Genomic DNA, 12,205 nt, shown 5'->3' with positions numbered 1-12,205 from the left:
TTACTCATCACAGAAGGGTAATTAAAAGCACTTCAAGAATGGACACTTTTGGTGAGACTTGACTTCCTTTCTTTCCCTCTATAAATGAGACAGAATATACTTTTATTCCACTCTCAACACAAGACTCTCTCCGAAGAGATTACTTCAATAGACAATACATAAGTAAATGTATTGCTTGTGTACTATGTGCTCACTGCATATGAAACTTAGTAAAAATATAGCAATGGACAAGTTACTGTAGTTATATGTTCTTGTATTTAAATGAAAAACAATAAAAATTATTGGGGAAACATCACTATAAAATAAAAAGTAATAAAAACAAACTAGTTAAAAAAATATAAACAATAGTTTCATGCTCGACTTTGCTGATGCAAGGGGACTGAAACAAAAATCAAATCAAATCGAGAAACCTCATTATTATACTCTCTTAGCTCTGAAGAAAAGCAGCTTCTCAACAGTTAACAGATGGTATTGAATTATATAGCTTCTCTCAATCTAATGGAAACAGTGCCAGTTCAAACTCCAACTCCAACTGTTTATTTGTAAACACAAATGAAGGCCATGTACACATTTACATGTGGAGTACCAAATATATTCAGCCAATCACATCTTCAGCAATAAATAATTTTTTGAGCTGTGACTAGACTGGAGCAAGTCTGTGTGGGCATGCTAACAGCAAATTCTATAAACATCTTAACCTCCCCAAGTGGAAGCTGCCATTGTAAAGCAACAGGATGTTGCTGTTCCTCAAAATGCAGATAGTCTGTTTCATAAAAGGGATATATTATTACAACCGTGTACCTCAAACACAGTGTTACCATCCAGGTAAAAAACAATATATCACCATGCAGGTTCCAGATACAATTTACCTGATAGAAAGCATGGACATTATCAACAAGCAGTTTAGTTGTGAGGAAGGAGTGGGGAAACACACAGCTACTTCAAGGGACAAAATTGTTATTTTATTTATTTATTTTATTATTGGTTTGTTGTTTTTTACAATTAAGGATGTGCAGTTAACACCCCACAAGAAAAGCAGAAAAAATCTTATGGAAAAAGAACCAAGTATACTGAACACATACCAATCAAGTGGTACAGAGATATGGGACTGGTTTTGATTTCAAAGTTTCAATAGAAATTAATAAAAAGGATGAAATGCAACAGCTGTTCAATTTCAAAGTCTAAATGGGCACTGTAAAAAAACCAAAAACTTTCAATTTTCTCCAGCACACATCCCGTCTAAAACATACTGCCAAACCTAGGCTCTCAAGAAGCAACTGAGAACACCGTATTATAGAGTTCATTAAAAGCTTTGGGACCCACCCGCCCTCCCGCCTTCCCTAAAAACCACTCAGTGCTGCTGTTTCGACTGGAGGAAAATTAGAGTAGTTTATAAAGGTTTGAATGCATCCAAGGCAAAGAGCACAATATAGTTTGTTCACTATAACTTGTATTGAAAAAGGAGAATAAAACATTGAGATCTACGTCTTGGTACATAAAATTGTTGTCTTTTTGAAGAGAGATCTTTGAAAATAATGTTTTACAAGTTTATTGGAAAAGAGAAAAAAAGGACACTGCTTTAGCTGTCATCAACTGAAAGGGGTCAATTCAGACTTCATTATAACCATTTTTATACACTGTACATCTACCCTAGTTGGATCAGTGTGTGGAACTGCTCACTGATGTCCCTTTGAATAACTGTAAACTAAACCACAGTATGCAACTCCATAGGAAGCTAAAGGATCAAGTGAATGTACAGCCAATTATATTTCTCCTGCTTCACGCTCTTCTGAGCTTCTCCTGTCTTCTGATCTGCCATTAGCACTTTCATAGGAACGCTTCCTGTCTTTGCAATCTCGGTCTCTAGGTGACTTTTCTCTGGGGCTCCTTTCTTTGTCATGTGATGTTCTGTTACGGTCTCTTGATCGCTCTTGATCTCTGGAAGCTCTTTCTTTTGAGGATCTGGAAAGAAAATACAATGCATTTGAAAACCGACATTACTTCATTTGGTTTTTAATTTTCTCTATTAATATGAAAGAGACTGGCTGAACAGAACATAAAAGAGCAAAGCAAGAAACTGCCTAACAGAGCTTAAGAAGGCATAGCAAAAAAATGTTATGAGGTCAAACTAGGATCACTTGCTACATCTGGAATCCACTGCCTTCTCCTTCTATTCATAATTCTAAAGTTAAGGGGAAGAGACAAACTGTTGCAGCTAGTCAATTTTCATGTAATCACAGTCAATATTATTACTGGTCAACTGATGTAACTATGCTGCAATTAGAGCAAAAACATTTCTTGGATAAGTCAAGCCACGGGCTAGTTCACAAGTAATGCTAAATAAGGGTTTAAGCCAAAATTTAATGAACGGGTTCACCACAAATTGTCCCAGAGAAGATAAAACAATCCCAGCTTGTTTCACAAACTTGGGTCTCTAGATGTTGTTGAACTACAACTCCCATCATCCCTGCTATCTAGGGATCATGGGAGTTGTAGTCAACATCAGCTGGAGATCCAAGTCTGAGAAACACTGCACTAAACAAACCATAGTTAAGCTGCTGGGCAGTTTGAATGATCAAACAAGTCATGGTTTAAACCATGAATTACCATTATGTGCAAGCCAGGCCAATGTTCTCATCACTTGACTTGTTAGGATAATAAGAGCTTGCACATTGGTAGAAGAATACAGGTTCCAAGCATTCAATGCCAACAGATTATTTCTATATAATTCCAGCAACATATGTTCTTCCAACAGCTACAAACTAAGGTGATTTGTACTACTGCAAGTTCTTTTATCTTACATTGTGTTGACCTATGGTTATTAAAAAACAACTTGAACTTAGAGACAATATCTGTCAAGGAGCATACAGTCTAAACTCTGACAGTAAAAGAAACAAAGTAGTAAAGTCAAAGGTTTCAAATGAAAAGATGCTTTTGAGAAAGCATTTGAATAAAGTTCAAGTGGTGGCACTATCTAGATATTACAAAAATGAACTCTACACATAAGCATGTGGAAATGGCTGATATCCTGGTGCTAGGTCCTGGAAAGAAGGGCAGAAACACTGTTATTTAAACAAATTAAATACAACTTCCCCCCATCACAAAAGTTTCTCAAAGCAGTTTACAAATATAAATGCAAACATAAACACAATAATCCAACCATTAAAAATACAAATTATCAAACTAGTGCCCATGACAAAGGACTTGTACCTCATTTAAGAATAAACTAACTACCATCAAAGACAGAATAACGTTTCTACCAACTTTTCTGCACATAAACTAGTAAAATTGAGGACATTAACTGCTCCTCTTGCTGACCTAAATGTTACCTTTTTTTAGAACTGCGTTCTCTGCTCCTGTCCCGGGAGCTATGCCTGCTTCTCTGGTGGCTGCGGCTCCTGCTGCGACTGGTGGAACGAGACCTGTGACGGTGACGTTTCTCACGGGATCTGGAGCGAGTTCTTTTCTTTCGCTCACGTGAGGAAGAACGAGATCGATGTCTACGGCGATCTCGGGATCTTGACCTGAAAAGAGATTTATAGCTGATGAGAAAGAACCACCAGCAAATACATTAACAGAACCTACAGGGTCACCACTCTCTTATTGTACTGCACAGGAGTTTGCAAGTTTTGGAGTTTAGCAGAACTCTTTGAAGCAGATGAAAAGCCTTATAGCTGTTCTGAACTACTACTAAGAATAACTACCTATGTTGTGTGACAGCAGCAAGGCAGAAGCACTCTGTATCAATGCTAGGACATGTCATGCTGGAATCTGGAACTTCTGGACCTAAAATACCAAAAACAAAGGCAACAAACTCCCTGCTCATTGACAACAGGCAGGTGCCTTCTCTGTATTTGTTTTGATGCCTGCTTAAAAAATATTTGTTTAGGCAAGCCTATCCAGACACACAGAAGTTACATATGTTTTATTTCTTCTTATCAAGTGTTGGTTTTAATCTTTTTAGTTCCTCCCAGTTCCTGTTTAACTGTTTTTAATAAATAACTTTAATAGTTTTTTTAAAAAATATCACTGTAAACTTCAGAGGTTTTTACCCTCCTTTACAATCAAGCAGTGTGTGTGTGTGTGTGTGTGTGTGTGTGTGTGTGTGTGTGTATATATATATTTTATATGATAAGTTTAAATAAACATTTCTCTTGGCTTGAAAAAGCAGCCAATTCAATCTCTCACCCTGTATCTTAAGCCTCGAATGATTGTTCAATAGCTAGTAACAATATGGCCCACAGCCACAGTGAATCCAGTAGCATCTGAAGCGACTCATGAAATTCCAATTCTACAGAAGACCTACATAATCTTTGGTTAACTAAAGAGGATCAAGTGAGATTTCTAGCACAAATTTACACATTAATAAGCAGGTCCAAAGATGCTAATTTCCCAGCAACTAATGAAGCGGAAAGGCACCATATACAAAATGAGATCCAGTGAGATTTCTCCGTAGTTGGGTGATGAATCACTTGAGATTGTGAATGTATCTGCTGGAGTCAACAACTGAAACTTCATTTTTGTGCAGAGAATTAGGACTGTGTTTGTAATCTCCAGGGAGATTATATTATTATTTATTAATGGTTCTGTTTGTGAAAATTTACAAGAAAAAGGAATTATAACCTACCTTTTAGGGTTCTTGCTATGAGATCGAGATCTGAAAAAAGTGCAAAATACAGGTAAATTTTTATGTTGTGAAGTCAAAATACAAAGTACACTATTTGGAAGTGAGTATCATTGAAGTGATGCATTTTGCATGCAAGTGCACAGCTTATGCTCTGCAGCAATACAAAATCCAGGTCAATCCCAGCTCCAATGTCAAAAAGATGCATATTATTTTTACCAGCTATTTTTCATTGTTAATGAAAACTAAAATTGTTGCCTTTCCAAGTATATAAACTTTTAAAATCAATTATTTGCTATAAATATGAAACCTATGGGGAACATAAGAAAATTAATGCTTCTTGATTTTTACCTCCTTAGCTTTTCCCTTTCTTCCTTCTCTCTTTCTTCCCTACGCTTTAGACGTTCTTGGTTTCGTTTCTCTTGCTTATCAGCCACAATTCTCTGAAAAACAAAGACAAAGTTGCAGAGACTGATAGGCACATCTATTTCTCTTGTCAATACACCAGGATAGCTCAAATGAAGGTGAAAGAAAGATACAATAATCACCCAAAGGTATTTTAATCAGTTAGTGGACACTTACAAATATTTAAATTATTTTGCTTAATGTTGAGTTCTCTTTTTCTGTGTAGACCAATATTTAAAATTTTTGATCCAGAAGCTCTGTGCACTGCATTTATTGTGAGAGGTTATAGTAGACCACAAGCTTAACTCGAGTCAACAGTGCAATACTGCAGCAAAGAAAAGTTAATGCTATTCAAGCTGCATCAGGCTGCTGTAGTACAATGTTCTGAGATCAAGAGAAGTAATAGTATCACTCTGTTCTGCCTTGTTCAGACAGCACTTAAGAGTATTGTGTCCAGTTCTGGACACACAATTTAAGAAGGATATTGATAACCTGGAATGTGTGCAGAGGAGGGCAACCAAGATGATAAAGGGTATGGAAACCAAGCCTTAAGAGAAACAGTTGGGGAAGTTGAGTATGTTTAGCCTGGTAAAGAGCTGGGTAGTGAGGTGAGGTGAGAATATTCTCTACTAGAAAATTATCCAGAGAATATTCTCCACAAATTCTAATGTAAAAAGCAGTTTTACAACCCACATTTTAAAAAATCTAGTAAATAATAAGTCAAGCTATGAAACTGCCAGTGTAAGTAATGAATAATGATTTTTTTGATCCAGTTACATTACTGGGCATTGTGCTATTCACCATTGGCAGTTCTGAAATGTGAGCTACAGAAAACATATTTTTTTTTAGTATTAAAAATGCTATTCATTTAATTTGATGAACATTTGAATTTGTATGTATTTCATGTATATGTATTTCATGTATATGTAATAGCCTTTCCCCCCCTATTTTGGTGTGACCTTATTCTTAGCAATTCTATACCCTTGGCCATACAGTGTAATATTTTTTTACAGAAAGTAGCTTTAATGCTTTATACACTTAAAGTACCAAGGCCTATACAATCAATTTCAAGTTTGGTGCAAAAAAAATAAAAGAAGGTGAATTTACTGCATTGCCCCATTGAATAAAAGTATCTGTACAGTTTTTGCTTGCCATCTGAACAAGTTTACCCATGAACAGACATGTATATTAACTAATTATATCATTTTCAATGCATTAAAACGAATATTCTCCTATTTTAAATGAAAATTCCCTAATATTCTCATTGAGAATGTTCTCGAGGATATTCTCCAAAAGATTATTCTCGAGAATTTAACATCACTAGTCACAAGCTTGTTTCTTCCTGCTCCAGAGGCTGGGGCTCGAACCAATGGATTCAAGTTACACGAAAATAGATTTCAAGTAAGTACCAAGAAGAATTTTCTGACGGTTAAGAGATGTTTGGCAGTGGAATGGACTCCCTGGGGAAGGTGGTGGAGTCTCCTTCCTTGGAGGTTTTTAATCAGAGGTTGAAAGGCCATTTCTCATGTAGTGTGTTAGAAACTGAGATATGAAAGCTAGGAGTTACATGGCACCTTAAACCTAGGTTATGAGCGAAACAATATATCCAGGCACGCTTTTTTATAACAAAAATACAAAGCTGATAATGAATAAACTGCAGCTAAAATACTATGTTCACTTTTCACATGGTCTAGTCCTTCCCCTGCCCACTCCCCTAATATTCTTAAGAGGGTCTCTTCTCCAGTCTTCAGAGAGTATCTAGAAGTGGGGAGGCAGAAAAAGCTCCTCCTTTCCTTCCTCTCTGCAGTTATAATCTGAAATCTTAGGCACAGTACCACACCCAGAGCTCAGAAAATGCTCGCGCTAATGAAATTTCCTGTTGCAAAATGCACCTAGAACAATGGGAGTTTGAACACTGAATCACAGGGAGTTGGAATAGATGACCCTTGGGGTCCCTTCCAACGGTATAATCCTATGGTTCTATGATTATTTCATAAATTTATTAGTTGCATTACCTACTTAAGAGCACCTGGAGTCATGCAAACCTATATTAAGCATGATATGATATCCAACTAAATCATATTCAGAATAGATCCATTAAAATTAATGTACTTATGTAATATTTATTTACCCTGAGTTCTTCAAGCTTCTCTCTTATTTCAATAAAGCCCAAGTGCAATTTTCCTCCGAAGTGATCAGCAAGCCGCCTGTCATTATCATGTAGACCAAGATATGCTGAGCATACTTCACAAACTCGAAGCTTCTGTTGCTGAAAGCTGGAAGCAGGCATGGAATTCCTGTACACTTCCTGCAAAGACATCACAATATTTATCTCAAATGCATGATTAAAACATATTCTTGATAAGTATATAATGTGCCTTCTCTAGCTAGAAAGCCAGCATTTCCATTCCTTAATAAAGGACAGGTGATGAATTACGCTTTACAGTGGGAAGGTAAACGGCGTTTCCGTGTGCTGCGCTGGTGCCGGCTCGCCAGAGCAGCTCCGTCACGCTGGCCACGTGACCCGGAAGTGTCTGCAGACAGCGCTGGCCCCCGGCCTCTTGAGCGAGATGGGCGCACAACCCTAGAGTCGGACATGACTGGCCCGTACAGGCAGGGGTACCTTTACCTTTATGCACAAGCTCCAGCCTAAAGTTTCATTAATATAAATTTTATTTTTCATTTTTTAACATTTCCCAACCTACAATTTCAAGCCTGCAGCTTCAGATTTAAAGAGTTCCACCCTTTTACAGAGCATATGCATGTGCACAAACAGACACTTTGCTGGTTATTCACTCTGCTGCTGCACATTTCCTGGATAAAACTGATGCCAAATGGCAGAGGCAACAACAGCCATTATTTCTAACAAGTTAGGTCGCTAACATTTCTAACAAAATGTCGCAATGTATCCTCCTTTCTTAACAGGGGTGCTTCTGTGTAGGGTTCCAGCCGTTCCCGACTTAGCTATACTATAAATTGCAAGAGGCTCAAACAGGCCAACGGTGCATCTGTATTGGAATTTTTAAAAAAGATGTTTTAATTGTTTCATCATTTGTGCCATTTGCTGCCCTAGGAGACATTGGAAGGGTGGAATATACATTATTTTTTAATAAATAAATTAATAAATAATTTGCCTCTTACCAGTTTTTCGATTTCCAACTAATACACAGCATTGTTTGGCTGCCAAAGGCCACTGACAAAATCACAGTGGGTCAGGGCTTTTTTTGGGAGGAGGGTTGGCCCCCTTATGTGTTCTTAGCTACTTTTAAGCTTTTCTTTGCAAACACACATCCTTTCTCAGCAGCTCTGTTTGCCTCCAGGCCTGTTACCATGGGGACATTGGGTTCAAAATTAGAGTGAGTGTTTGGTTTGCCAAGATCAGAATAACTTGCTGATTATCTGCCCAGTGTGATACCCCTTGGTGTAGGGAAGAGAAGGGCAAAAAAACTTGGAAGGAACTGCCAGTGTAGAATAGGTGTATTGTCTGTAAGCGAAACAATAATGGAGAAATAAACTTGATTTTAAAACAGATTATTAAAGAAACTGCTTGGTATGAGCATGGGGGCAGGAGGAGAAAAAGACACAAATAGAATGTAATTATAAGGATTTCCAGTTAAAAAGCTGGAAAACAATGAACTGACACTGCTGATGAAATTACATTTGTTTCTATACATAAGCCAAGACTGGGAGTTCACAAATGCAGCTTAGAAGCCAGCCAATATAATAATAACAATTTTATATTGCACAGTTTAGGCACATGGTGCTTTCCTGCCATAAGGAGATTACTATCTAAAATTGACACAGGAAGAGGGGGGGGGGAATAGACAGTGGGAATAAGTAGGCATCTGGAGAAAAAGGTTAGAAGGGAAACTGGGTGGTAGCTGGAGGTACCCAGCATGGCAGAAGGAAAGAAATTGCACGAGTCCCCTCATCCTATTTTCTCCTTCTGCAGTACATGATAAGAAGCGAAATCAGCTAGAAATAAAATCCCAACTCTTAAATTCATACATAGATTTATTTGACATTTTGGGACAACAGATGAAGTTGTAACCATCTAAGACTTCTCTATATGCTAATGTTGTGAATTAACTTATTGATAAACAATATAGACTGAAAGCTTGGGACCAGTGTTTTAACCATGATTTTCAAATACTGTACTAAATTGAACCACTAAAGAATGCAATTTCAGATTACCTCTGCTTCTCTTTTCTTTGCCCTTGCTTTCTCCACTTCATCCATTACTTTCTGAGATTCTTCCACATTTCCATCAGCTCCAAGTTGTTCCACCTTTGCAAGCAGCTTTCCAATTTCCTCATTCAATTCATGGACTCTTTCAGCCTTTAAGATGGGAGAAAATGTAAGACTTACAGTTACAAGAATTCAATAAAGCACAAAAAATCATTGTAATATAAACCCACAAGTAGGACCTACAACAAAATGTGACAGTATGGAGCACTTCTGTTAAGGATTCCAGTTGGCTAGCCAATCATGCTCTCTTCCAGGACTCTCCATACCCCCTCATACCCTGGTTTTACACACACAGCAACAATAAATCAGCATTCTGTGGCCAAAGCACATAATCAGTCCTCACTGGGCAGGTTCTGGCATTTTTCTGGTCCCTGCCCCCCTCCCCCACCCAAGATTTAGGAAAACCCAGCTAAGTTATCTATGAACAAAAATGGGCTGCTGGTCTCTCATTTCTTGAGCCATATAACTTTTAGAAATATCATTATGAGATAAAAGGTTTAACTACACTTAAAAAATGAAGAATGGTAGCCCAAAACTTCAGTATGCATTACATTCACTGTAATTTATTAGTCCATGGTATTTTCCCAGTAAAACAAAACAAAAACCCACTGACGTTTACACAAGTATAAAATGGGAAAGGGCCCTATCTCAATGTCAGAACAACTGCTTTGCATGCAGAAGGTTCAGTCCCCAGCATCTCTAGGTGGAATTAGGAGAGAACCTTGTCTGAAATCATGGAGAGCCACTGATATTGTAAATGATACTTAGCTAGATGGTCCAATGGTCTTTGTCAGCACGAGACAACTGCCTAAGTTCCTTCCCAATACCAAAAACCACCTAATGTTCCTTCCTTGTACCAAAGTTAGATATATGTAACTCCCTCAATAATTAAGATGACTATGGCATAGGAGTGGGTATTATTTGAACAAAAGAAAAATATTCTCTTGTGCTCTAAGGCAGATCTTTTTTCAGTTAAGAGAAGAGCCACTGAATTCCTAATTCTTACAAGCAGGAAAAAAGGTTCTCAAAGTCGGCTCTTGCATTTTGAGTTCTCTGAACTTTCTTTCAAAACCTATGAAATTCAAGAAAGCTTGCAATACATAGGAGAAAACATAAAATGCTAAAATCAGGAGAGCCCAGAGAATTGGATCCAACTCAGAGAAGCTTAAACTAAAACCTGTGCTCAATCACAAACACTATGCATGGCCCTGTCAACAGTTAAATGGACTTCTAATAACCTGAGAGCGTTGCTAAAATGATTTAAGGAGATAGGTAGGGTGATTACCGTGATTTTTTTTGCACATTAAAGAGTTACTGTAGAAATAATGGTTTAACAAATCAAGCTAGAATAATTATGGAGTGACTTGTAGAGTGGGAGTATTAAATGCTTACTTTGGCTGCAACTTCAGCACTGATTTCTTCTTGGGTTTCAGCCAGTCTTTTCTTTGCCACTTCAGTTCTTCGATCACAATCAGCAATGAATGACTGTAGATGATCCATTGCCTAATACATTTAAAAAAACCCAATCTAAGGTATCAATCAAAGGAGTATCACTGCCTGAAATAAGCATTTTTTAAAAATAAGGCTAGCATTGCTACACTGACTGCTGGTTCAACCTTAAAATGTGCTTGGGTTTTTGTATTTCATTCAAGTTCTAAAGTTTTTTTATTTGCATAACTCACCCTCTAGACTTCCTGGGAGATTTTAAAGCAATGCAACTCAGACCACATTTAAATGCATTGCTTTCAATGCAACAAGCAACAAGTACACTAAATCTTTAACACTTTACCATTCCCTTTCAGATCACATAGTGGGCCATTTCAAACGGTAAAATTAGATGGTACAATCATATTGGCTTGACACACATCTGCAACTGTATTTGAACTGGAAAAGGGTTTTTAAAGTGAGAAAGTAACATGTATATGGAATTCACATAACAAGGAGTAATACCCTAGCTTCCCACTGCGCAAATGTTACAAGAATAAAGCTTCTTCGTACACACTATTGGTACTGCAGAAAGTGGAGCTATTGGTACTGTGGGATGTGGAGTGAAGAAATGACACCTACCATGCCTTCATTTTAAAAAGGGTTGTGTACTCTTAGTGTGTGTCAAAGGTACAAAGGCAAATGCTATTCTGAAAGAGACAGTTTGGAGGTGGAGGGTGGGGAATAGCAACGATCCCTCCCACTCTTAATAATTGTCAAAAGTTATGAATTCTGTATTGAGGATATGGAACTATAAACATTTCACAACACTTCATGTACTGGTCAAATAATTCTGCAAAAGCTGCCACTTAGTTACTAGGATTCTTTATAGAATTACAAGTTTTTAAAAACACAACTGCACTGTGCACTTGTCTCATTCCTTCCCCATTCTCCCTTCTCTAGCTTTTAGTAGATAGAAATAGCTTCAAAATAAAACATACGTCAAGCTCAAAGAAAAAGTCTTGTTCTTTGGATGCAATTTCATAATCGGCTCTTAATGCCAAGTCGTGCACCTTCAGACATTCTCCAAGGTCCATCCTCTGAAAATAAATGCAAAATTTTACACAGAAACACTGGATACATAGTGGTGTAAAACCATATTCTACTCCAATATTATGAAGCAAACTGTGTTTGTGCAAGCTTTAAAAACAATACAATATTTGAAATAATTAGCATGCCAGATTTGTTATAAGTGATCGAATCCAGTCTGCACTGAAGCATCAATGAGCCTCAGTATAACCATACTCACAAACTAGAGCAAAAGGTATTTGTTTGAACCTCACAGAAACAGCTCTGCAGTCTTAGCAGCATTTCTAATAATATTTTAAAAGTAGAAAATCCTAAGTACATTTCCCCACCTATCCTTGTATATTCTTTCCTGATAAATTAGTAGATGCAAGTTAAGAGGCAAAAGGTGTGTGTACGCCTGGTGTGGAAAACCTC

The 12,205-nt window shown here is 37.4% G+C and overlaps 1 protein-coding gene across 4 annotated transcripts in view; it reads right to left on the bottom strand.

Moving 5' to 3' along the window:
• Positions 1–940: 940 nt before the first annotated feature.
• Positions 941–12,205, bottom strand: part of LOC309541840 (putative RNA-binding protein Luc7-like 2) — a 28,974-nt gene continuing 17,709 nt past the window's right edge. For all 4 annotated transcript variants that reach the window (XM_082240021.1, XM_082240019.1, XM_082240018.1 and 1 more), the window contains 8 exons: positions 11,704–11,802; positions 10,670–10,780; positions 9,224–9,367; positions 7,161–7,337; positions 4,976–5,067; positions 4,628–4,657; positions 3,330–3,524; positions 941–1,962 (listed from right to left, as the gene is read on the bottom strand). In XM_082240021.1, coding sequence (XP_082096147.1) covers positions 1,764–1,962; positions 3,330–3,524; positions 4,628–4,657; positions 4,976–5,067; positions 7,161–7,337; positions 9,224–9,367; positions 10,670–10,780; positions 11,704–11,802 — 1,047 coding nt within the window. In that variant the 3' untranslated portion in view covers positions 941–1,763. The remainder of the gene's footprint in view (positions 1,963–3,329; positions 3,525–4,627; positions 4,658–4,975; positions 5,068–7,160; positions 7,338–9,223; positions 9,368–10,669; positions 10,781–11,703; positions 11,803–12,205) is intronic.

Source organism: Podarcis vaucheri (assembly GCF_965113315.1).
Source record: "Podarcis vaucheri genome assembly, chromosome: 10".
Classification (NCBI taxonomy): Eukaryota; Metazoa; Chordata; class Lepidosauria; order Squamata; family Lacertidae; genus Podarcis; species Podarcis vaucheri.
The sequence above is the reverse complement of the archived record's forward strand: the minus strand, read 5'-3'. Positions and strand labels throughout refer to the sequence as shown.